At 36.7% G+C, this 27,385-nt stretch overlaps 1 protein-coding gene across 2 annotated transcripts in view; it reads left to right on the top strand.

Moving 5' to 3' along the window:
• The window catches only part of CDKAL1 (CDK5 regulatory subunit associated protein 1 like 1), a 390,007-nt gene that overhangs the window by 161,656 nt on the left and 200,966 nt on the right, over positions 1 to 27,385 (top strand). For both annotated transcript variants that reach the window (XM_057424394.1, XM_057424393.1), the window contains exon 9: positions 6,161 to 6,264. In XM_057424394.1, the coding sequence (XP_057280377.1) occupies positions 6,161 to 6,264 (104 nt within the window). The remainder of the gene's footprint in view (positions 1 to 6,160; positions 6,265 to 27,385) is intronic.

Raw genomic sequence — 27,385 nt, 5'->3', positions numbered from 1 at the left:
CACTTCCCTAGCAGTCTGTTCCAATGCTTGACAGCCCTTTCGGTGAAGAAATCTAACCTAAACCTCCCTCTGTGCAACTTGAGGCCTTTTCCTCTTCTCCTATGGCTTGTTACTTGGGAGAAGAGACCAACACTCACCATGCTACAACCTCCTTTGAGGTAGTTGTAGAGAGTGACAAGGTCTCCCTTGGTATTCCTTTTCTCCAGACTAAACACCCCCAGTTCCCTCATCTGCTCCTCATAAGACTTGTGCTCTCAACCCTTCACCAGGTTCATTGCTCTTTGGACACGCTCCAGCACCTCAATGTCTTTCTTGTGGTTAGGGGCCCAAAACTGAATACAGGATTCGAGGTGCTGCCTCACCAGTGCAGGGGGACAATCACTGCTCTAATCTTGTGTAGGGTTTCTTGAAAGGTCATCCTATCTTCTGCTAAAACTTCTTAGAGAGGCTTTTTTTTTCTTAATTCTTTTTTTTCCCCAAGCAGTTTCTAAAATAGTTGTCTACAAAGGTAATTTCAGAGAAGTCCTGTAACATCGAGTGCATATGTGTAGCATAGCCCCTATGGCTGTTGTCCAAGCTCAGTGTGAGCAAGCTGGGATACTTGAAACAGTATTTCTGTAATGATGTGGTTTGACTACTTAAACTAATGAGCCTTGATGAGAAATAGCTTGCCACTGTTTCAAAAGTATTTTAAATCCTGAATCTTTTAAAAGTAAGAACAACCTCCCATGTCCCAGATTTTTAGAGGGAAATTTTCTTCTCTGTCATAGTGGGCTGAAAAGCTTTATTCTAGAATGTGGAAACTTGAAGCAAAAGAACAGTTTCCTGAAAACAAATGAGGCATAATAGGCATGGATTTTTTTTTTCTGTAAACCATTTTTTTTTTTTCCTTATCCATTGTAGTTGTTTGCCAGAATTTAGAAAATTTTGAAGTACAAAGTGGCATATATAGAGAGGTAAAATGCTAAGAAATATTTGTGGTATTTAACTTTATAAATGTAGTATGATATTTAACTGTAATACAGTACAAATGCTGTTGTTAGGTTTATGAAACTTTGTATCCTACTGAGAAAAATACCTGCAGAATTCTAGCTCTTGTTTAGTGTGTTGTGGCTGGTATCTATCTGCTTTTCATCTGCTGGGAGTGTATATTTCTGGTGTTTGTTTTGCTCAGACTAGCCTGCAGTGGGAGTTTTCTCTTTATGCATGCTACAGAGCGTTTTTATCAAGCGGTTTTGATAAAAAGTATCCTACAAAAGCCTACATCTCTTCTGTAAACTGTATTTTGAAACAAGCAAATCATACTCCCCTTTCAGAAAAACTGCAGTTTACTAATACAAAATATTCTTGGGCTGGAATTATTGAGGCCCTCTAAGGAAGTCAGGTGGTAGGTGCAGAGAGATGAGTGTAGGTGACTGAGCAATCTTTCTATATTTGTACTGATGTGATGTTACAGTGATGTTAGGAGCACTGCATTATTGGCAGAATTCAGTTTGATTTTGTTTGGTTTATTTTGTTTTGAATAAGGCAAACTTCATAAAATCTTTAATTTGTATAACTAGTAAGATTTCATGAGAGCAGATACTAGTGTTTAGTCTGAATCGTGATTAATGATGGCTTGTTTCTGCAAATTTCTAATTTCAGAGAAAACCACCTTAGGACTGGGTTTTGGTTGGGTTTATTTGCTGTTGTTTTGTTTGGTTGAGGTTTTTTTTGTGTGTGGCTGGGTTTTGTGTCTGTGTGGTTGGTTGGTTTTTATTTTGTTGCTAGCTCGTTAGATTAATGCCAAGCAAGAATTTACTGGATTATTCTGGAAATTAAGGAGACAGTCCCACCTCCCTTCCCCAGAATGAACCACCTGCAGAGCAGCAGGGATCTTCTGTCATATGACACTGTTGCAGCTCTTCCACTCTCGCATCTTGCTCACAGATGTCTGCTCTTGGTCAGTCACATTAAATGTGGATGACTAGCACACTAATGGCGCATCATTGCTGTAATTGAGCGGTGTTCTGATCCTTGAATGAAAGATATTTTAGACTTTTCATATCTGAGGGTGGAATCCTGTCTGTCTTCACTAAACTTAGTGGCACAGGTCCTGTTAAGAGGAACCAGGATTGCTTCTCATGCCTGCACTCTCATTCTCATCTGCTGCTGAAATCTTCTGATTAGTCCCACTGAAGGAAAGTCTTTATTTGTCTGCTGTGTCATAAGTATTCTTACTCATAATTAGTTCCATCTGTAAGGAGTAGCCTTTCATGTTAACTGTGTGTTCTATGAGGAATATTACTGTTTTTAAAATGAAGAGTCTGCTTAATCTAATGCACAACACGATCACATACTAGCTAAACAATGCTAAGACCACCGTTTCCTATGTCTACAACAGAATATCAGGCACTTGACCAAAATATTGATGACGTTCAGTTTAGTAACATGTTCAAAAAGTTTTTAATTAGCCACATGGTAGTGATTAATCTGTGGATAATGTTTTACCCTGCTGTGAAATAGCTCTGTTATTGAGCACATACCTGATTAGAGGTTAATAAAAGCAAAAGGTTAATAATTCAAAGTACCTTAATCAGTTCAGTATGTTGGAAGACCAGGAGTTAGTGGGTTTTCTTCTGGAATCACTACAAAATTTATTCAAAGCATGTTAGTAATTACAGTCACAAAACCCATTAATAATTGTTTCTTTAAACGTCTGTATTTTTTCTGTGCAAAAAACCTTTGACCCGTATTAATACAATCTAACACTTACAAACTAACTTTAAATACTTGAAGAAGGTTTCCAGTTTAACACAAAGCAAATACTCCTTCATAGCTATTAGCATGTTGGCTTTTTAGTCCCATATATATTTGAGTATTAGCTGTGATAAAGGCTGTTTTTTAAGGAGAGCTTTACCTACCAGCCTCATTTTAGATGATCCATTTGCTGGTGAAATGCCACTTGGTAAGAGGCAATGTTCAGATTCTCAGAGTTCCCAATAGCCTTTTTCCCCTTGATTGCCTGTGGTCTGAGAGCATGTTAGCATGGACATATGAATAATTATGCTGGAAACTTGGATTAGAGGCTGTCTTACTAGGGAAAAAACTGCTACAGATACTTTATCCTTATGGTTTGACTTACATTTATGTTTTCAAGAATAGATAATTCTCAAATCTGAGAAAAGTGGTTAGTTCAGCATTTTTTACAAAAACTTTATCGTTTTATGAGTCAGTTGTAGCCCAAAATATTCTTTTCCCCAAGTTGGAATTAACAAATATGGAATTTACAGATTGGATTTAAAAGTTTTGTCTCTTTTGGTTTGCTTTCTAAAACTGATCCTTTTCTATGTTATATCGAAGTCTGACTCATATGTTTGTGTTATGTAATCTCTTTAAATACCACGAAGAAAACCCAACCAACAACTAAATTACTTTGGTATTCTGCAGTATTTTTATTCTATAGTAGGAATAAGTTAATTGGGGCCATAAAACGAGAGAGAAAAAGGAGTCTGTATCCTAATCCCAACTTTCAGCTCATACCCCAAAATAAATCAACAACCCTCTGAAGCTGAACTTAAAGACTGTAGTAATAAAGCTCTTAGAACCATCCACTCATAATACTGTGAATATATGGACAATAACTTCCCCCTCTGTTCTCATGCTTCTTGTTGCATGTTTCCATTATCTCTTTGTGAACAAGCTTATTGCAGTACCAGAGAAAAACTGCTGTTAACATGTTTTTTCATGTAGCTCAGGATTTAATTTTCCAAGAAGCAACTGAAGATGCAGGAGAAACTATTTTACTAGAAGCTAGGTCTTGTAAGAAAGGAACATTGATTTAAGATATGCAGCTTATCCTCAAGGTTTGGAGATTAATAATATCAGCATTTAGTGCGGTTGCTTAGTTCTTAGTACTCTTGCTGTAGAGTTTTTCAAATACAAGTACCCAAATGCAGATCAAAATATACTGAGGGGAAAATACCTGTGGGTCAGGCTGTGTATGTACTTATTAGTACTTATTTTTCTTCATTCTCTCCTTATGAACATAGGTATCTAAATGCTAGAGGATTTCCATCTGCACCACTGATGAAAATGCCAGCTTTCAGCGTTCGTTCTCAGTCCCTCAGCAACTGTGGTGCAGTAACCAGCGCCTTACATTAGTGATCTTATGAGCTGGCTGGTAACTATAACATGGGCTTTGGCTGGACTGCCCGTGACAAGCCCTTGTGAAGGGATTGGAGTTTGCCTGCAGTGTTTTGCCATCCCAACATTTTCTTTTAACGCTTTGCAGACCTGTGTGTGGGTCACTGGGGACTCTGAGAGGAGAGTCTGGGGCTGCCCCATGCTGGGTATGGCTACGGCTTAGATGTGTGTAGAGGAGTGTGAGACGAAAGAGTGAAGCTAAGCCTGGATGAAAGCGGGGAAACGGCTTTGGTTAAATATTGGTCTCTGTCTCCCACTTATCTGAATTTGTAGTTAGGTTTTTTAAATTTTGGTTGGCGATCAGTGAGTTTTCCCTAACATGAGTCTGGTTTGCCCACGGCAATAATTGGTACATGATCTCCCCAACTCTGTCTAGACCTGTGAGCTCCCTTGTTCCCCTTCTACCTGTTTGCTGACCCTGTCCTGCTGAAGGGGAGGGAATCTGGCTCTTACTAAAGGCAAGTTTACTATTGGTCTTTAAAACATGACACCATCCATCACGGATCATAATGCTGTTTTTGTTTAGCTCTGTGAAAGAAAGCTAGTTTAGCTTAGTAAACAATCTAGAGGGGAAGGAGTGGCTGGGAGCCTGCTTCCAAATGAAGTGTTGGGTTGAATGGAGAGTTGTACTTTAAAACCAAGCAAAACAAAATAAGGAAAGAAAGAAAAGAAAAAATTATAAAAGACAGAGACCTGCTTTGCAACCCTAGAAGAACTGAACAAGATTGGAAGAGTCATGGATGGGAAGCAGCAACAGAAATGAGTATGAGGAAAAGCCCTTTGTGACATGCTTTAGAATGTCAGCAACCTAATGGAAGACATTTTAGTTTGCTAAATAGGTTACACAGAGAAAGTATCAACCAGTTATCTGCTTATACTCTCTTGATTTCAAATGTTGCTCTTTTAAATGTGCTTTAGATCTTGAAAAATGAATGGCTTCTGATTAGCAGAAGAAAGGTAAGATACATAAATATGATGTCACATCTGATGAATATGTTTATTTTGGGTGGGAATGAATCGTTTATTTGGAGGAGTTTTTAAAGGTTCAAATTTATGTTGCTTTTTTTAGTAGATGATTGTATATTTTACTGAATGACAACTTCTTTCTAGTTCTTCTAGCAGTCTCATTTTTGCAGTTAAGCTGCCTTTTAGTTTTCTGATCTAAAATGGGTGCTGAAATCTGATGTCTGGGTCTGATAAGCAGGAGAAATAATGCACATCCAGTCTAGCAGAGAGAATCCACAAACTCTCTAGGTGTCTTCTGGCGAAAAGAGAGGTTGTGTTGCTAGAGAAGGTCTCAGTGCTAAGGTGATGTGCAGGAGCAGAAGGGCACTGCTTGTGCAAACAAGGTATAACTAACTTGTGAGGGGAGTCTTTGTGAAGGAAGAACTTTACAGTTTGCAGGGTAATTACCTGGAGTTGCCAGGCATCATAATAGAAGGCAAGATATATCCAAGTAGAAAACACAAATCTTGTAGCTGGTGACTTTCTAGTTGGTTTTCATTATGTTATTTATTTTGTTTCTATGAGCCAAATAAAAGAAGCAAAAAATAACTCAAGTATGCTTTCAAAAAACCCCACACAATTTTAAAAATCTGGGTTTAGTCTTTCAGGACTTTTTATTTCCTTGGTCAGGTTGAATATTTTTTGTTTTATTTAGAGCCCTGAGATCCATCTTCAGCAATGAACAATTATTAACCCTATTATAGCTTTCTAAAAGTATGTAAATTCTCACTTTTGGATTTTGTATGTTGTTTCCACGTATTTTTTTTTTTCAGCCTTTTATACAGATGTGAAAGATACTTTAAGACAAGGGGGAAGACGTTTTGAGTTACTTTATTGATTTTAAAATAGAATATTACTATTTTCTGGTCATCGATAGAAAAGCTCATTTTTCCAGATGTACTTAATAAATATATCTGTGCAAATAAGGGCTTTCTCGGCTGGAAACGGAGAATTTTTGTTTTCTAAACAGGTGTCTCAATGCATGTACCTACTGCAAAACTAAGCATGCCAGAGGAGATCTAGCAAGTTACCCAGTTGAAGAACTAGTGAACAGAGCAAAGCAGTCTTTTCAAGGTAAGGATTTTATCGCTGCGATAAAAGTCAGCCTCTGAATTGTACCAGGTCTTATTTTCACACATAATGATTGTGATACAATATGGAAATATATGTATGGCCATATTCTTAATAGTTGTAACTGTGTCTGGTGGGGCCTTTGCAGTAAAAAGCCACGCTTATGTTATGTTGTGCACTCCCGTTTACAGACTGTAGTGCTGCCATAAGGAGTGTTTAATTTTGATTTTAGGCTCAAATGAAGTTCTATGCATTTTTTTTTTTTTTTTTTTTTTGTGATGATGGGCAAATGTTAGTATTCGGTCACTTACTGTATCTCTGGTTTCTTAAAGGAGAACACTTCTTTTTTACTCAAGAATAGAAGTAAGTTTCATGAACTAGCATTCTTGCAAACCCTGTTTAACGATACACTCTTTTTTCTGGCAGTGGATGTCCTGGAGCTCTGGAATGTTTCTGAGAGCCATACAAAGCTCATTAGCTTTTAAGCTCAATAGGATAATGTCACATAGATACAATAAAATATCAGAAGTTTTTCCTGCAGTACACTATTCTGTGCCAGTATCTACCTAAACCTCTTGTATGTCTGATAATTATGATAGCTTTCTTGTGCCTTAATTGTTGTTCTTTGTATGTACATTCTGATGGTGTTTCAAAAAATACTGATTTTCAAATAATGCTAATATTAATTTGTGATGCAATCTCTATGAAGGCATGGGTATAGGGGTTTTTTTTGTATTTGTATGACATGTGTGAAAGATAAATGCATATTTAACAAAATACTGAGGCATTTCAGCTGTGTCATCTCTTTACATCTTTGTATCAAATACTTTGAATTAAAAGTAGAGCAATAAATATGATGTGATTTCACAGCCTCTGTGCATGTATGAACAGTAAATGCGTTGGGTTTCACTTAAAGCTCTGAGTGTTGCAACTGTTCTAGTAAGAAGTAGGTCTCCAATGATTCACTGTGGTTTTAAATCCATCCTCATTTAGGGATCTTTAATGAGCCTAATTTAGGTCAGAGATGAATTTCTGTCTGTTCCTATCAGTAATATGAAAAGAAGAGTCCTTTTTCTAATCCAGGTCCATGTGTTTACAAGTTCCAAGTTCTGTGCTGTCCACACACAAAGCTCTTACTTAAGGCTGTAAATGCCTTTTTCTTTTGCATTTCTGAAAAGCCAAGCTCCTCCCTCTTCTTCCATGTAGCTTATCTGTTATTGCCACAAAATTTCTCCTGTTACTTAGGTTTGTACAGTTAATGCTGTTGTTGCTGTGAATTGAATTGTCCTGTTATGATAGACAAGAATGCTGTCATGTCTCAAATTTCTTGTTTTAAAAGGGCAGGTTTCTAAAACCTGCATGCATATTCTGAAATGGTCAGGAACTGAAATGGAAGATGTATAAATATTATTTAGGTGGAGAAGCAATTCAGGAAAAAATGTTTCAGAAGCTAGAAGTTTTCAGTAGTACAAGACAGGTGATTTTGAAATTGATAACTAGTTACTGTGCCAAAAAAAAATCTGTCATTTGATGGTTATGGTTGTTGTTATGCAATAGTTATTAGATACAGGTTAAGTGCCTGGTTATAACAAGAGATGTAGGTAGAAAAGAAATACTACATTCTTTTCTTTCATCCAGGTGTAACTCTGAAGTACTTTTATATTACCAGCAGCACAAGAATAGTGTTATTCTGATACCACTGTATACCTCTTGAAATGTTCTGAAGAAACTGAGCAATTCAGCAAAGGACTGTGATGAAGCGAAGGTATGGGCAAGAGAGTCAGGATTATGGTCTGTCTTAGGTTAAGTATTTAAACTTTATTTAGATGTATTGCATGTATGAGAAAAAAAATCAGACTTGTCTGTCCTATTACAGCTGTATTTACATACATATAGTCCACATCAACATAAAGATGTGTTTGCTTGATATAACAAGAAAGAAAACTTGAGTTTTGTTTGTCTTTGCAGACAAGAAATGTGAAATTTTGGAAAGTATTTTGAACTTCAAGTGTTGTACATTTGGATTGAAAATTCAATAATTCAATTCATCTGTTGTACTGTGGCCTTTATTATAAATATTGACTCTTTCAAAATAACTTGATTTCTAATGGAAAAACTTGCCCTTAAGCTATTGTTTTGAAATTTCTTGAAGAAATGCTATGACGTGTCTCACAGCAGGCATCTCCAGGGAGTTCTATTCTTGTTTGGCCTTACACTAGTACCTCTGTTCAAGGACGTAACGAAAGAAGCGAGTACTGAGTTGTAAAATGACAGGGTTTGCCTCCAGCTTTCACGTGTTGAGGCACAAAATACATGGAGGATTTATTACTGCCAGCCTGCTGCAGCTGGACTGCAGAAACTTCATCAATCCAGTGAAAGATATAAGCAATTCCAAGTCATTATTAGAGTTCTTGCTAAGTTATTGACCCGCAGTCTCTTCAACAATCACTTCTATTTTCTCGCAAGACATGTTGCTAAAGCTCTAGTGAAAAATACAAAGAGGTACAGATGTGTGATGAAAAGTTTTTTTACTTTGGAATTAGTCTTGGAAGAACTCAGGTGTCTTAGAAGAACTGCAGCAGAACAGTTATGTGATGATATTGTATGAGTGCATGATCAAGTCATGTAAGAAAAGAGAGACTGATACCATTTTCAGTGTTTTGTGTGAATATTTTCTTAGAGTACACAGCGATAGGCCCCAAAGGTGGAATGTTTCAATTGTTGCAACACACTGAAAATGAATCAGAAGAGCTGCATTTAAGGACGTCTTGTTACAGGTCCTTAATTCACAGCGCAAAAAAGCTCTCTAAAATGCTTTATTCAAGTGATCATAGTTTGATAAGATTGCGGCTGACATCTAGAAATGGTATTTCTAGCAGCTGTATGTTGCCAGCGCAGGCTTTAGTGTTCTGATCAAATACTCCAACTTTTTTTCAGTCACTTCTGTACTGCCGTCTCTGGGTAGGTTGTCTCTGTGTAGAAAGTGTTTCCAAGCTGTAGTATATACTGCGTTACTTGGCTGCCAGCCATTTCAAGTAGTCAGTGGACCAGTCTTGAACTGCTAAGAACGTGGTACATCATAATAAGATACCTGTGTCACAGCAGCTGTATGGTGGTGCCTGGCAGCCATCACTCTTTGACTCTTGTCTGCAAGATGGCTTCTGAAGATTTTTTGAAACTCTTAGGCTTTTCAGTCAAAATTTTGCTTTATGGCTTCATTTAGCTGCTGCTTTTTGAGTTTTGCATACATTCTGTGGATAAGTAGGTATTTGCTGCAGTGTATTTTAGGGTCCAAACATTCATCTTTTGGGTTTTAAAGTTTAGTTTAAAAAATTTAGCTTTTTAAAAACAAAATGCAGTAGTCTGCTGAGAGTGGTAACTAGATGACAACAGATGACAAAGCTGTAATAATTTACATGTGTGTTCAGATTGTTTGTATAAGCATCAACTTGATTTAAATCAACTGATTAAAAAGAGATGTCTGAAATCATCATGACTGAACAGATACAAGCCTGTATCTTGTACTTTTCCAGCCTCTGAAACAGGTTTTTTTTTTTCTTTTTGAATTTTAATGTCTCCAATATAATGTACACAAAACCTAAGTGTGTTGCAGATTTCTATTACATGCTTCATACATTCATAATGTATTGGACTAAGTGTTAAGGTCTACTGAATTGTTTGCAAACTTCTCACGGGTTATGTCTCCAGCCTAATCTCTGTAGTAGTTTTGAAATTACCACTGACATCAACTTTAGTAATACACTAAATTTCTTCTTCTTCAAAAAAAATCTATCTGAAGTTGAAAGTGGACTAATGAGGTTTTTGCTGGTTTAAATTTTGATGCTTTTTCTGTAAATTTCTACTTGTGGTAACTAGTTATATAATTTTTTATGTGACCAGCCTTGTCAAATCACATTATGTGGCAGACTTCTGTAAGACAGGTAGTAAAAGTATTGCAAAATATAGTAAAGTGGTCTTTGAGTACAGAGCAAATGTCTGCTGTGAGGTTGTTTATTCTAAGAGGCTTTCTGCAGCTGATAGTACAGCACTTTCTTTGTGTCATCAATTTAGTAGTATGCTTTTTTCAACATGTTGTATCATGTTGAGTGCTGTATTTTAGGGAATTGCATTTGCAGTTATGAGAGAGCTCTTTCTTTCCTTCCCAAAGCTACTTTCTGTATAACAATGTGTTTTTGCTTAGTATATGAAGTGGAAGGCTGGGGTAGCTGCCATTGGTGAACAGTATTCCAAGGAGACACAAAAGTAAAACAAGCCTGAGCTTTGAATGTTGTGTGCAGTGTTGTCCTGGGACAGCTGTCGCTAAACTGCAAGACTTCAGAAAAGATTTTTTTTTTTTTTTTCTTAAACATGATTTTGATGACCATAAAAGATACGTAGCTGATAACGCTACCTGGTGATTTGTAAACCCTGCATACTGTGACAGGTTTTCTGGGCAAAGGTAGTACTTCATATTGCAAACTTTTTTTTTTCTGATCTGGAAACTAAGTTAAAGATAGAAGTAGTTTTATGGAGCTGGCTGTTACTTCATTCCAGTTTAGAATTAATGTCTTCTGGATGTACCAGTGCAAAATTTTATTTCTTTAACATTGCATGCCTGTTGCAGATGGCAGGGAATATACTGCTATTAAAATATACACTGTTATAATTACTACTATATTAGCTTATTTTATGGTAGCAGCCAGGGAGCTCAAATGAAAGTCATGTCCTTTTGGGAAACATTGTTCTTGTATCCTCAAAGCTATGTGGAGCAAGTGCTTCTGGATGAGTAATTGCAGTGACAAAATATAATTTATATTTATTCCATTATTTGCATGATGGTTCGCTGGTGTTCATGGTATTGAATTCTGAATAACACTTCTGTTTAGGCAGTCATGGACAAAATGTCGCATTGCAAAGCAGGGGAGCCATCTAAATGAAGACTCTGAGTCTCAACTTCCATTATACATCTTTATAATTATCCCTAATCTTGTAAATATGGAAGTGTTGAGAGGTTAAAGGGGACTAAGTATTCCTCTCTCTACAAGTATTACTGTAAACAGATTTTTAAGCAGGGTTGAAATTACATAATATGACTGGTTTCCAGAGCTTTTCATATCTCTGTGAGCTTTGCTAAGGATCTTTGGTTTTAGTAGTTCTGATGAGGTGCTGTCAAGACACAGCTTTATTAATTGGTAACTGTTTTTCTTCCTGCACAATTCCCAGTAAGCTGTCTGTATTTTTTCAGAGCACCTGCCATTCATGAAAGGACAAGTATTAAGTATCAGCAGTGTTTTCAGTTTCCCATTAACTGTCAGAAACAGTACCAAATTGGGATGCTTAGGCTACATCTTCTCAGTAGTGGATTTGGTCTTTAAACATGCTGAGAGGTATTGGGTGCCCAGTCACCCAGATGGAGACTGGGGCTGTGTCCTCAGTGTCTTTCCAAGACTTTAGAGAGCAGTTGTTGAATATGGAGGTCATGCCTTGATGCGAGATAGACAATTACTTGTAGCCTGGGCACAGAGTGAAAAGGCGGTCTTAGTTTTTTCAACACAGTCGTTGTTAATGATCTCCAGCATGTCTCAGGAAAGCTTTCTTAACTAGTCTTAGTTCCTTGCTCACTGATATTTTTACCCTCCTAGTGTCAGTGTTCTGACTAATAAGAGTATGTATTTATTAGACCCACACTGTTGTTTTTCTTCTGTAGCATAGCAGCACTATTAGAAGTCAAGCATTTTCTCAGGCTGATTTGTCCTAAGTTTTACTCAGCAATTTCTGCAACAGTGCTGAAAGAAAGCTCTCTCCTGTTCCATACTAGCCATGTGATGAAGAGACTTTGTCGAGAAACCTGTTGGATAATGAATTCAATGCACAAAAAATGCACTGGTGCTACCCATTGATGCTTGGGAACTGAGTTTCCTTTGTTCATATACACTCAAGTCTTGACTTGTGCAAACTGATACTTGATGTTGATTTTGTGGCTGTCAGTTAATTTGTGTTGCAGTTATACTTAAAAATACATGGGAACTCCCTGAAATTGGGACTATGCTGTATAGGTCAACCACACAGTCAGACTCGGACTGTTGTAAGGATAGATGGTGGTCCGCTTTGTGGCAGAAAGAAAGGGAAAGAAAACCTTGTCACTATATGCAAATTGTTAAATACCAAATAAAACTAAACTGTATCATGCTAGTGGCAGACAACTGATCAATTATTTGGATTAGAGGGACATGCCTTTTGGAATTGTTGTTTTGTTGTGGTTTTTAAAATTCATTTGCCTTTTGGAAAGATTGGGAAATCTGCTTTGTATAGAACTGAAATATGTTTCCTTGTTGCTTGGTTGTTCTCGGAATAAAACTGTTTCATTTTGGATCGAGTTAAATATTTAGATCAACTTGAATGTTTTGTTTAGTTTTCAGAGTACCCACTGGCTTTAAAAATACAGGTCAACTCAAAACCAAACATAGCATTTGAGTCAGGTGATGTTATTTCTTTTTTCTTTTTGAAGGGAATGGTTTACTATGTAAAATGTTTACAGTGAAACGTTTCACTTTCATTCCATGTGAAATACTTCACCATTTTTAAATTTAAAAAATTCTTTCCTTTTGAAAGTTTGATGATTTCAATCCAGACATGGTGCTTGTTCGCAAAAGCTGTAAGCTAAACTTTAACAAGTGTATGTTTCTGTTCAGCAAAAACAGCTTTAGAAAAGCAAAGTTTTTAGTAGTATTTACCAGTCGTTGCCCGAGGCAGCATAACAAAAGTTGCATATGCAATTAAGAACGTTAAGCTCAAGGCACTTTTCCATGCTGTGTCCTTTATAGCAAAAAAGAAGCAAAGATAGAGGCAGGTTTTACCGGTAAATCGGTAAATGCGGGCAAGATCTTCTTTTTTTCTTTCTTTTTTTTTTTTTTGGTGGTGTTTTTAGCTATGCTGAAGAAAGCTTGAGAGTGAAGAAGCAAATGTTAGTATGCTTTAAACACCCTCAAAATGGGTTGCAAATGCCAAACACGGTTTTCATGTAAGGTGAATGTAATCAAAATACATTGAAACTTCAGTGCTGTTTCTTGTGTTGTCCCATACTTCACACTACATGTAACTGCATGAAAACCTGAGAAACAAAATACCCCATAATAAATACCTGATAAAAAATTATGCTGCAGGTGTAGCATATATTTGCCTTCTACCTGCTCTCTTTTACCAGCAAGATTGACGTTGTAAGAATATGAAGTCCATGCTGTTACAATTAGTCCTAAACTGTCTATGGAATGCTTTTCTAGTGGAATAGACAGATTCTAAAAAATTACGAATTTTTGACAGGGATATATTGGATTCAACAACAAAGTTTTATAGAAAAAGCATTGTATAATGTAATGCTTGAATCTTCTTTTCAAAAATGCTTTTTCTGATTTATAAAATCAAATTTTTCTGATGCATAGATTATAACATACATGACAGGAAAGTTTTATACAGAAATCTTTGCTAACAAACAGTCTTTACCCTTAAAAAAACAAAACCCAAACTCCATACCATTTTTCAAATTTTTTACAATTGAATTTTTAGGGAGAGCAGAGTGTTCGAGATCACAGGTAACCTCTGTTTATACCCAACTTTGCTATGCATAGTGCTTCTTTGTTGTCTTTATTTCAGGGGGAAAGAGGAGAATGGTTAGAGTGTTTTTCTAAGATAAACCTCTTCTCTTTTTACTGACTTCTAGGAACAGTAGGCTATATTCTAATTTGTTCCTGAAGTATAATTTGAAGTTGCATTCCAGGGAATTGGGCTGCTGTATTTGAGACACTTTGATAAACAGCTTATCTTAGTCTTTCTGCGCTTTTTGGCAGTAGCTAAAGAATGATGTTTTTGTTGTTGTAGTTAAGTTTATTAAAATTCTTTCTGTATTGTCTTCTGTGTTTTATGAGCATTTTAAGTTTTTCCTGCTGACTTTGCTAATGCACAGAATACTTAGGCCAAGATAAATATTTTGGTACCAGGCTGGCATTTCTTAGTGTTACATGGGATAGTATAATGAATTAGTTTTTCATTGCCCTATGTAATCTTTTCTAATGATCCTGAAAGAAAAAGATATAATTACATTCCATCAGTAGTGATTAGGAGCTACGTCTTTGAGTATATAAAAACTGCTGCATAAACACACGTAACCGATATAATAAATACAGCAAAGCGATATTTAAAGAGACAAAAAGATGTCTTTTCAGTAGAAAATTACAGTACTGTAAATATTTTCAAGCTTTATTTGAGTGAGAAAATTAGAAGTTAGTAAACTTTCCTGTTGGCTCAGAAAGAAATTTCCTATCATGCTTTTGGTACAGTCAAGTATTGTTTCAGTTTTCTTCATCATGTCTTGTTACATAAAAGGTTCTTTTGCATTTATTTTTAATTTTTCAGGAGAAATGCAGTGGCAATTGCATTACATTATTGGTGTTTAGCTTTTTTCTCATTGCTCTCTCTGGCTTCCAGGAGAGGGGAAGTGGAGAGGAGGTGCTGACCTCTTCTCTCTGGGATCCAGTGCCAGGATGTGGCAGAACAGCTCAAAGCTGCATCCCTCAGGGGAGGTTTGGCTTTGACATGAGGAAGCATTTCTTTACCCGAGAGGGTGCTTAAACCCCGAAATAGGCTTCCTAAAGCAGTGATTGATGCTCTGTGCTGATAAGTGTTGAAGGAGCATTTGGATGATGCCCTGAATAACATGTTTTAACTTTTGCTCAGACCTGAAGTGGTCAAGCAGTTGGACTTGATCATTGTGGGTCCCTTCCAACTCAACTCTTCTATTCTAGCTTACTTAGTTCTGAACTTATGCCTTAGAATACCCGAACAAAAATTTATGCTAGATCCTTTTACATGTGGGAAAACATACATCTTAAAGAAATTTTTAGGCAAGTTAGGCTCAAGACAGAAAGTCATATATATTTCATTGGATCATTGAGCTGAACTGTTTCTCCTGGTCTGACCAAAGGTGCTCTTCCTCCTGGTCCCCTCCAGATTTTTTCAAAACTGCATTGTGGCAGTGAGTTCCCCCTATTTCAAACACATTTTCACAGTAATGTGCCTTTCATTTACACCTTTTTAAAAGTTTCTCTTTTCTATTTGCTTGTTACTCCTGAATGATGATAGTACATTTACATTCTTGTTTTCTATACAGTGACTGAATTTCTACTTCCATGTATTCTTACTCCTAGCGTTAGTGAAGAGGCAGTTTCATCCCCATTCATTTTATGACCTTTGATTCATGTTAAAATGTATCTATGCATTTCTTATGCCATTTCTTTATTTTTATTAAAAATCATTATATTAAAAAAAATAAATCTTTGTTTCTCTGCATGTTTTAACTTGGTCTTTTGTGATTAGAGTCTGTCTCCTTCTGAGATGGCCAGATGTGAGCCGACTTTCTTCTAAAAATCATGTATCTATTCTTGTGCGTTTCTAGTGTACTATATATGTAGTCAGTCCACTGCTGTCAGAATGCATGAAACCTATACACATGTTAGGTATAGACTCATGCAGAATAAATTTGGTGTTTTCACGATCTGTTGCCAAGGGCTGATCACTCTGCAATGCAGTTGTGGTATGTTTGATGTCATCAAAATAGTAAACATGCTGATCATCCCTGTGCCCTGTGGCTGCAAAGGATTCTGGGATTCACAACACACCACTCTTTTTCACAGAAATATGAAGAATCAGCAGAGGGCTCAGATTTAGTTTAAACTGTTGTTAATATTTTCATTGAGGGTGTTAGATCATGGCATCTTCAAATTTTATAGTTGCCAAGAACTTTCAGTAAATAATTTCGCCTCCATTTCCGTATAATTCTGTCAAACTCTAATTGCTAATTCTAGTTAAAATCATCAAATCATAGAATGGTTTGTTTTGGAAGGAATCTTAAAGACTATCCAATTCCAACCTCCTTGCCACAGTGAGGAACACCTTCCACTAGATCAGGTTGCTCAAAGCCCCGTCCAAGCTAGCCTTGAACACTTCTGGGTATGGGGCAGCCACAACTTCTCTGGGCAACCTAATATCTTTCATTTTTGTGGCCCTCCTCTGGACTTGCTTGAGCTGGTCCCCACGTCCCTTTTGCGTTGGGGGCCCCAGAGCTAGACACAGTACTCCAGGGGGGAGTTCTGAGAGTAGAGGAGAGGGGCAGAATCCCATCCTTCAACCTTTTGATGCAGCCCAGCTTATGTTCTATTTGCCATAATTACACTAGGGAAAAGACATTCTAGACAAGTTTAGGAACAAGAACTTTTCTTACTGAAAAATTATGGAGGCCTTCATGCCTTAGTGTGGTAGCTGCCTCACTTCACCTTTTTTTTTTAATTTTGTGATTGGTTTAAATGGGTTTTGTGGCAATTCAGTAGATTTTGCCTGATTTTGCAGGCATGCTTCATATCTTAGGCTGATGTCATGAAGTATGCTTTTTATTTTCCTTATTGTCAGGTCTGCTGTGATACTAGGCTTCAGAAGTGAGGAAGGGGAACTTTCTCTTTTGTTCCAGGTGTTAATGCCTTCTTTGGATGTTCAGAGAGGTTTTGGTCCAGTCAATCAGTTTAATTGTCAGTGTTGCAGCCTCATATAACAAACATGCCATTAACAGTTAATTAGCCAAAAAAACATGTCCATGCTACTTTTAGGGCACAAATGAATCACACTAGGTTTTACACTGTAATGTGCAATACTGCAGTTGGGTCTTTCTCTTGCAAGGAAAACCACTTAGGCACTGTTTACTGTTTGTGTAACTGAGGTTCTACTGTTAAGTACTATGTGCCTTTAAAAAATAAATAAAGAAAGTGGCCCCAAAGGGCTTGTAATGTTTTGATGTGAACAACCAAAGAGAAATACCATGGAGTAATGCATGATTGCATTCAGGATAGTAAGTGGTTGGTCAGTGTATTTACTACTAAGACATTGACCAGGGTCAGTAGGATGACAGAGGAAAGATTGTTGTTTAGGAAATGTTGGAAGAAAGGCATTGCAATAACAGGGAATGGTAATTTGTTTGAGGAGGAACTATCCCACTAAAATTAGCAAAAATTCATGTTCTCCTAAAGATTTTCATTAGGAGTTGAAGTGTATATGTGCTGTCTTGTGTTTCTGAAAGAGTAGTAATTTCTTCTCTATGGAGATTAGTATAATACGTTTGAATAGCTTTTAATAGGTTCCTTGGATACTTTGGAATATTGTTCATGTTATAGTTGCCTGTTCCAAAATATAAAGCCCATTAATGCTGTAATATGAAATAAAATGTGTATTTTGTGAAAATTGTTGGTTTAGGATGCTGTCTCCTCTCTAAGTTGTTGTCAGAGGTTCATAGGCATTATCAAGAGGATAACTTGCCAGATGCATTGACATTGGTGCCAAAATTCTCATAGCATTACCTTTTGTCTCTTTCAAACCTAGTCTAATAATGTCACTTTTTTATAAAGTGTTTGTTACTCTGCATGCATTGTTGTAGCTTACAGTGCTGGAAAGAAGAACATAAAATGTATGTGAATGCTTATTTTCATGTCTGACTAAGACTACTACAGACAAGAAGACTCCACTGGTCTCTTAGCTTTGGCAGTTTAAAGAAACAGAGAAGTATGTTTAACAAAGCTTGTATTTTTTTTTTCTTTGCTAGAAAAGGAAAGAAAAAAAGGCAAGTTTAGGTCACATTTGCTCTGTATAATTCAGTCTTCTCATTCCTTTTTATTTTCCTGCTCAAATATTTGTGCTGTTTATATTCTTGAGTGCCAAGCAATCTATTTAATTTTGCATTTTTATGAAAAAGGTGCATTTTATTTTTCTTTGAAATAAAAGTTTAATACAAAAGAGCCAAAGCAGAGATGTATGCAATTAAAAATGCTACTTGATCTTCAGCCTTAGGCTGTAGTTTCAGCTGTGCTTTAAGCAAACACTGCCATTAAAAGAAGCATTTCTTTACATTTTCTCCCTTTCTTGCCCCTTTTTTTTTATCCACATTCTTTCTCAGTTTACCTGCTTTCTTGCTGGGAGTGAGTTTCTTGTAAGAAGCAAGCTAGGGAACTGATCTGGAGTAAATCTGAATGTCAGTTGTTCTTCCTTCTTATCTCTGTCCTGCTCCCCTCAACCAAAACCAGCCACCCCCTCATTTTAACTTGCATTGGTTCTCCATTCTGGCTTACTTCAGGACCATGTGAACACTTGTAGTGTAGGAAATAAGCAACTGAGGACAATGGAAGATGAGACTGATTCTCTGTTAGTAGTGTTGGCTTATGGTGCTTGAAAATGTGAGAGAAACTAGACTGAGGGAATGATCAGGTCTTGCTTTCTCGGAAAGGCTGCGGGAATTGTGTGTGTATTCTCTTGTGAGTCTTAGATTCCTGCATATATCTTTGCAATTAGATGGTAAAATCTGTCATTCTTCCCATGAAAATTTTGGTTTTCAGAATATAATTTTTGTGAAATGTCCTGCAGAAGGGCAAGCTGGAAGGAAATTATATATGTGTTTTTAGAAACCTCAAAGTGTGACAGTAATAAGCAATACAAATTGAATCCCCCAGGATGCTGGTGTTACAGAAGTGCCAGAGATCTGCAGTGTCCCAGTGGTACTAGACCTTCAGAGCAAGGAACTGGAGAGATGTCAGGAACATTAGATGTAGCAATCTGCCCAAGCTCTTCTCTCTTATCACTGAGGTGTTGTTTCCTGTGCAAGCTCATCTAGCTCATGGGATAGGAAATGGCCCTACAAAACTTGACACAAGACTTCCTCAGAAAATACAAGGTTTCTTCATTCAGTCCCTATTTTCACTATATTATTAGGAAGACTTATAAATCACACTGCAGTACTTTCATCCAACAAGGAATGGTTAAAGTTGCTGCTAAGTTTTCAAGGAAAAGAACTGCTAATCTCTTATTCTTAAAAAATAAATGAAACTTTCTGTTCCAGGTTGATGTCTGTAAAATCTGTGGTAGTGAAATACTGGAAACAAAATTGACATTCAAATTCAAGTCACCTGTGTCCTTCTGAAAAACTTGAACTGCAAAGGCATCATGTCCACCCGCATTCTCCATGCAAAGAAAAGCTCATACACATTGTGTATACTGTAGCAAGATGGTAATAACCAGGTGTGAGTTTTTCTGTCAGAGGAAGGAATGTACACTCTGCTAGGTTGTCATCTTCCTGATTAATAATTTTACCATTATAAACAGTACCTTAAAGATACTTTTAAATCATGTTATTAAATATTATATTATAAAAATATTAATTCTTAGAGGAAATGGAATTACTATCCACAGCTGTATCTTCTTGGAAAAAAGGTAAGCACTAATGTTGCTGTTGAGTTTAAAATCTCACAAATGCAAACTGGTTGGTAGTTAACATGTTTTCTTTCTAATTTGCCTTTTTGCCAACGTACTTCACTTGTAGTTTTTCACTTAGCGCTTGTGCTTAGATTATAGATAGTAGAATTTTTACTTCCTTTAAAGTGTTGTCAGCCAGTTCTGTGTCACCTTCAAATTTGTCATGAATTGTAATGCCGTGAAAATGTAACTCACTGTTTAAACCTGCTGAGAAAAAGACTAAAAAGCTCATACTGTGTACATTTGGCAGTGAAATAGATTTAAATTCTTCATGTTCTTTAATAGAATGTTTGGTTGGCTTAGGGCTTCCTCAGAAGATCTGTTTGATCTGTTGTTTGATTTAAAATATTTTCTTAAAAAACTTGTTTATTTTATACCAAGTAGTGTATGTTATGTTTTTTCCATGCTTATTTGGTGGAACAGCGGCAGAGGAAAGCTGAATAGCATTGCTTGTTTGTTAATTTTATTTATAAATATCTTTTTGTTAAGTTTGAATTATTTGGAGTGTAAAACATGAGGTTTAGTAATGCCGCAGCCAGCAGTTGAAGTCTTACCAGGCAGACTTAAGTTGGTTTTGTGTGTATTTAGTGTTGCATTTAAAAGCACTTAAAATTAAAACACAGGATATGTTTTTAATTGATCTTACTTTCAGGGTTAAAAAAAATAAATAAATCACATATTTAATTTTGCTTGAAAATAAATGTTCGATTTTATGTGTCTTCTTACAGGGGTATTGGAGTGTTTTCACTCTTTGTAAGTACTTGTTCAGCTGTGGGAACTTGTTGTGTTTCTTTGTTGGTAGCACTTGGTTTGTTTCGTATATTTACTGCTGGTTTTGCAAAACCTGGATTAGTAGTATTTTCAAAACATTGTGAGAGTATTGTCACAGCCAACCTCGCACATTATGCAGTAATCAGTTACTTGGAGCTTTCCATTGCTCCCGTGAAAATATCACAAAAAATTCCTACTGTAAAACAGATACGGTGACCAGAATCCAGATGATTAATTTAACAAATCAGATGCACTGTGTTGCAGCAGCCACCTGCCAAGTACAGTATAGGTTATCCATTATTATGTCCCAAGGTAATTTATTTGTTTTATCATTTGGTAAGTAGTAGTCTCCTCGATGGTTTGGCCTTCAGGAGAAGCAAGTGCTGGTTATTTTGTGCCACTAAAACATCCAACTATCAAGATGATATTTTCTGTTAACTTACCTTTCTTTGAAGCAGAGGTGTGAAGGACAGCACTACTTTCTTAAGAGTTGTAAGAGAACCAGAATCCCTCAGGGTAGGGACAAGCTCAGTTGTGAGTGAGAAAATTCTGAAAAAAATGCTAAATATATCTTAGACAAAGTAAGTTTACCTGATTGGTCCCAGAGAATTGACTGATTGCTCTTATGGTTAGCTGTTGTCCCTTCTTTTTTTTTACTTTCCCTTGAGCATTTCCTACCACGGCAAGACAAAAATTGATACTAGCTGAATATTTTGAAGTCAGCTTCTGACACAATGTTACAGTGATTGTGACTGCCAGTGAAATAACAGGTCAGGCCTGGGCAGAAGAAAAAAAGTACTTTCATGGTGCCCTGGCATTATTCGTAGTATTTAATACACAGTCAGACTGGTCAGTCAAAGGGTTTTTTTAAACAAAAATATAACATGTAGCTTTTAGCAGCCTTTCAGTGGCAGTTAGTTATATTGTTTGGGCATTGGCTGCTTCTGTTGGACAAGGTATGGCCGCAGTTTTTCCTTGGCTTAAAACCCACTCACGTGAACAAGTGTCTGATGTTCAAAAATTCAGTCTCGTTATTGAAGTGTTACAGAAGTGATAATTTAGGTATAACTTGCGCCTGTACATTTTAGAGAATGCTGTGACCTCTTTATTCTAAATCTAAAGCAAATAGATCTTAAAAAAAACATGTTATAAGAGTTTTGTACAACTTGCTAAGTTCAGATGTTAAAGAGATGGCTTTTATGCACAGTTTGGTTGTATGTGGAAATAGATTAGGGGTTATCGTGTTGAATGACGCAGAAAAAATGTTTCTGCAATATCACCCCATGAAGATAAGAGCTGTGATTTGCACAGATATGTGGGACTCCTGATGTGCACACCGGGTTGTCTTGATAGCTTAAATATATGCCTTTTTAATGCTGTGTACATTGTGTTAAAATGCTGAAATATGAAATTAAGATATCTCACATAAACTAGGTGCAAGAGCTATCAGTGAGAGTTCAGGATATTCCAGAACCTGTAGAAGATACCTGGTTTAGCTGTGAAGACCCATTGTTTCTGCTTTAATTTAGGGTAATCGTATTTGACCTGTTCATGGTTTAGTTTTCATATATGGGCCCAGTGGCCCCCCAAAAAAGGAAAAGTAATACTCATGTTGCTAGTTTATTTGTAAACCAGGTCAGATACCCTTGATTAGTTCTCAGCTGGAACATAATTTAAATCCTGACAGATTGAACCTAAACAGCAGGGTTTTTTCGGATCAGCCAAAAGGTAGGGAGAGAAAAATAAAAGCTATTTCCAGTTCACAAGCAGTGCAACAGTGCTGAATAAATCTGCGACTGTTAATGAATACCTATTTCAAATATTTACAGGAGGCAAAAGAAAAGAAGATTGGCATCCAAGGCAGCTGTGCCCAGGGAGAGCTGTTAAAAATAAACATGATAAATGATGTTCAAGTGCTCGTATAGCTGTCAAATATCAGAGGTACTCGAAAGTGGAGAGTATTTATACTCTGTGTCCATGCTGCTGGGCATTCTGGACAGGGATATTTTTTTCTCAATTTTTCACAAAACTAACGTTTAACAGACCGTAAAGGGAGAGAAGATCTAATGTAAAATATTCAAGGACCTTGAACTTTTTTCCAGATTAAATTACACAAATGCTTATTTGCTTTTTAGGTGAAAATCAAATTGTTTTATGTATTCAATTATTTCTACACTGAACTAATTTCTTTAATCTTGATTCCTAATAAAAAAAATGTGATGAGAGTTTATGCGCATAACAAAGTCCTTATTTTTATAACTCTTTCAGACTTCTGCATTAGTGGATGTTAGTGATGCATGTGTATGATTGCTTTATTAATTTTATATGAAACCTAAAAAATTGTATATACATAGTAACTATGAACTTTGTGTGGTTCCATACACATAGATTTATTTCCTTGTCAGGTTGTCTAAAAAGTAGTTTTCAGTTTAATGTATGTCAGTTGACTGTAGACTTCTTAGCAGAGATGCTTTAATTTTGTACTTCACTATGAAACTAGTTTCTCACACTCTGTCATACCTAGGGAATTCCCCCACCTCAATTTAAAAATTTGTGCCTTTTGATGCCTCATATACCAGAGATACAAATCAAGTGCAAAAGACATGAAAATAATGTCACTACTTATAGGATGTTATATTAGAAATTCTTTTTGTTGTGCATAGATATTGCTTTCTTCCTTCTTGCAATTTTAGGTTTTTTCTCTTTCAAAAATGAATTGGAAAAAATGATTTTAAAATATTAATCCACCTTATCTTAGAAATAAGTTCAGGGCCCATGTTTGAGGGGTGAGCAAATGTAGGGTACATGCAATGAGCATGTTTTCACAGAATGCTGCAAGAGACCCATGTGTTACAGTTACATGGATCGGTGTCTTGCTTGTGCATAAACTCCTGTCCTTTAGCACTGTAAGTGGCTGTGAAATGGATATGTTCTCAGTTGTCTCGGTCTGCCACAGAGAACAGCCTAAATAGTGTCAGTTTTATAATTGGTGTCTAGAGCTTTTAAAGCAGTTCTTAAATTAAGGGTATACTGATGTCACAATGAAGAGGAAGAAGAAATGTGAAAGCATCTCTTTCCTGAACCTGTACACATGTATAATGTTGTGGAAATGACTAAGTGATGTCCTCAGAAAGTAAGTTTTAGCAAATTCTGCCGGATCTACTTACCAAATTGTGGTAAGGTAGTGTCCTGGGTTCAGCAGTAGTAGTCATTTTTCTCCTTCTTGCTGGCTGAACTTAAACCATGACAGGTAGGAAGAGCAGTGATGATGGGATAACATGGGACCTTACCAATTTTGAACATATTTCAGGCCTGAAAGCTTGCTTCTTTTTTCCACCGTTATCTTTCCATGTAATGGCAGATGTTGCTTTTCAGTATGCCATTGCATAACAGTCTAGTTTCCAGAAGGAAGGAGATAGCAAATTCTGTACTGGTTTCCTTAACATGGAGACTTTTTATGTCACTGGGCATCAATTTGAAAGTTAGATACTGGAATGATTGTAGCTGCCATGGCCAAGCATGCTTTCAAGCATTTTTAGTTAAGCATGTCAGTTGCCTGATTTCCTAAATGGATCTCGTGATAGTTACAAATCTTTTATTGTTTCAGGATGATAATGCTGTGCTGCTTAGGGTGCAACACCTAAGTCACTTCAGGAAACTATTGTGTGCTGTTGTATGTATGTTAAGTGAAATTTTATAGTAGTGCTGTTAAACCAGACCCCAGAAATCGGATACATTTTTTGTAAGTTTTAGAGGTGAAATTGGAGTTGCCTGTATCGCCCTTGAAAAGACCATGTGGTTGCACTAAGCACTACTCCTCCACCTAAGTAATACTGCTCAGCTGGGAGCAGGAGGGGCATTTGATTTGGATTTTCTTCTTTCTGGGAGTGGAATAAGACACTCTCTCTTAACTGGATTTTTTTGGTGGCCTGCTCTGCAGTTAGCTCACCAGAATCTAGACTGCTTAACCTTCTCTATGTGGTAGAACCCCAGTAACTTTCCAAATTGTTTAAGGAAAGGAATAGGTAGTGACAAAGGAAAGGAAGCTGTTTGGAAGGTTTGATAGAGATATGTGTGTATATATATATATATATATATATATATATATATATAAATTGGATTATATAGTGAAAACCCTGTATGATTTGTAATCTATATGAATATTTTGCAAAGCAGGAAAATCCAGCTTCTCCTTTTTTTTTCTTTAGTTTTGCTTTTGTTTATTCATTTGGTTTGGTTTAGGTTTTTTTTTTTTCCCCTTGTTTGTTTGTTTGTTTGTTTTTCCCAAAACCCTTTTCAGTTGCACAGTAGGAATCCCTTTCATTGGGGAGTAGGCCTTTTCATTTGTTTTGGATAAAAAAATAAGCTGACACACTTTCTGAGTAAGAATTGAACATTAGTAGTAACACTTCTTTAAAAGTTTGATTTTTAACCTGCAGGGTCTCACTGGTAGACATAAGATACTCATCCATTTAACAGAGAGGGAAGTAGTACTCTTCAAATAGTCCTTCTTATAAAGGAAGTTTACCTTTATGTATTTAAACTAAAATTTGTGTGGACCGCATTATTCACAGAGGCTTATGTTACATTAGGATGTGATTCTTCAGCTGTGCTGAGTACTGTTATTTAAACGCTGACAACATGAACAGAATTTTGAGTAGGAGCCTAATAAATAGGGTTTCTGGTTGGAGGATATGAAAGAGAAAGAGTTAATGGAGAGTTCAAGAAAGTTCAGTTTGCATTACCAGTAGAGAAGACATTCTTGCCCATAAACTCTGGGTTTTTTTAAAGACTTTCTGGTTAATCTGTGAAGGTATATTTCATGTTCTCTGGAAACACATGTACTTGTGGACTACTTTAGTTGGTTACTGAAAATAAATACATCTTCTGCTAAACCTTGTAAAATGTCAAGTACATTCAGCTATTTGAAGGCTGTAGCAACCTTATCTTTTCTTCCTCCTTTAGTGCTTTTGAGTTTCTGCAAGAAGAGTAGATTTTTCTGCCTTCCATACAAGGAGGAACATATTACAATTCTGTGATGTAGAAAGGAAAGAGATTAAAATGGCATGTCCAAGCAAAATTTGCTCACATCATGATAGGAGGGATTTCTTTGGGCATGTCTGCCACAACATCGCACCTCTGTACCCTGTACTGAAGGCAGCATACAGCACCTAGGCTAATCTGTCACATCTGCGCTTGGCAGACTGCTGACTTCAGTAAAATTACCCAGAGCACTTTTGGAAGAGTAATTATTGTTATCCTGCCCCAGAACTTCCTGGAGCAGTGCAGAGGGGAAGGGTACTCTCCATCGTTTCACTTTTCACCAGGACTGTTTCTTTTTTCTTCTTTGTAAATATTGCTAGTATGCAGTGAGACAGAATAACAGTGTTGCAGAAAACCCTTAGTATCCTCAGCAGAAGCAGAGAAGCTAATAAAACTAGCTTTAATTTCTCCATTGCTGCTTTTTCAGAAATCTGTGAGGAGTGGTAGCTGCATGGATCTGGAGATGAAGCTTCAGCTGCTCAGCTTCCACTGATACATAGAAAATTTTTTGCAAACATGAGGATAGAAATTTCCTTCCAGGTTTAATCAACCAGATATCAGTGTTTGCTTAGCCATGAGAGTTTGAATAAGGCGTAAGCAAATGGATTTTTTTAATACTTCATTAGAGCACAATATTAAGTTACTTTTTGAAGATGGATAAATAAAATGTAAGTTATATCTTGTATATTAAGTACAGTGTTTTGTCTTTTCGGTATTCCAGTCATTGAAGGTGCCATAAAAGAAATAATATTTTACATTTCTAGAATTGTGTGGCAAAAAAATGCCTTCACAGCACATAACAAAATGTAAGAATTTTAAAGTTTATTTCACGTGTGGTTATTATAAACTGCAGCACTCTTCACTGTAACTTAATTTTGAAAGTATTTGAGCATATAATTTTAAAATTTGTGGCATGGATAGTTTTTCAGGTTGCAGGAATTTTATTTAGACACGTTAGAGCTGTGAAGCTTATCTCTGCTTTCTCAGCCCCTTTGTGCTCAATTCTTACATGTATTTTAATGTATTTTTTGGTATTTAATTATTTTAATTTGCATATTGGGCTTACATAGTCTCTTTAATTGTTTCATTTCTCCAGCTGTTCCTAAATAGCCATTGTGCTGATCAAGCACTTACTTCAGTATGTCCTTGATACAATTAATGAAAGCATCTGTAGAAGCAGCGACAGCAGCTGCAGTGCCTTATGGAAGCCAACTTCTGCTTAACATTCTGATAAAATAAATAGTTTTGTACTTGTGCTGGAAGCTAATGCTGGCTGGCTTACTTCTAGCATAAAAAGAGTTGCACCTGCCACGGCTAGACCAAGCACTGAGGCTTGCTGATTACATGTTCTTGTTAGTGTCATTGTTATTGGGAAAATGGGAGTGATGTCATCCTTATCAAACCCCACTGGCACCCTACAGAGTGACAAATAATTTGCCCACTGCTGTTTATCAGCATGGGCCTTGTTTTAGAAGTGACGAGAGTGCTGAATTTTCACAGTTGAATGCTGTACAACTGCAGAGGTGTATGAAAATGAAATGGATTGATACTTGTAATCAGTGTGCATAGTGATGGTTAAGGTGTAATGAAACATAAGTGCACATTTAGGGTAATTATATTGCTACCAGGTGGGGGCCTGGGGCCTTGCATTTATAGAAACCGCTTGAGGTGGCGGATATGCAGGAAGAAGTACTGCAGCACCATCTGCTTTTTTCTTATTTCCTCATTAATTCTTCTGTCCCCCAAGCCTGGACTGCACAGACTTTGAACAGCACTTGGACTGTTCAGTATCTCCTCTCCTTCTAGTTGGGTATAGCCCCAAACACTGCAGTGGATGTGATGCAAAACAGCAGCTTTTGTGAGTAGAATATATTAGTACACCCTTCTAGAGCTCTGAGACATATGTTGCATACTTCTCCTCTTCTCTCAAAATAACTTGTAGTAAAATCTGTTTGTTGTATTTTAAGGCAGT

This window comes from Pezoporus wallicus, unplaced genomic scaffold (genome assembly GCF_028554395.1).
Source record: "Pezoporus wallicus isolate ANWC-B61680 ecotype Strahan unplaced genomic scaffold, APGP_CSIRO_Pwel_v1 contig_5485, whole genome shotgun sequence".
In the NCBI taxonomy this organism is placed as follows: Eukaryota; Metazoa; Chordata; class Aves; order Psittaciformes; family Psittacidae; genus Pezoporus; species Pezoporus wallicus.
The sequence above is the reverse complement of the archived record's forward strand: the minus strand, read 5'-3'. Positions and strand labels throughout refer to the sequence as shown.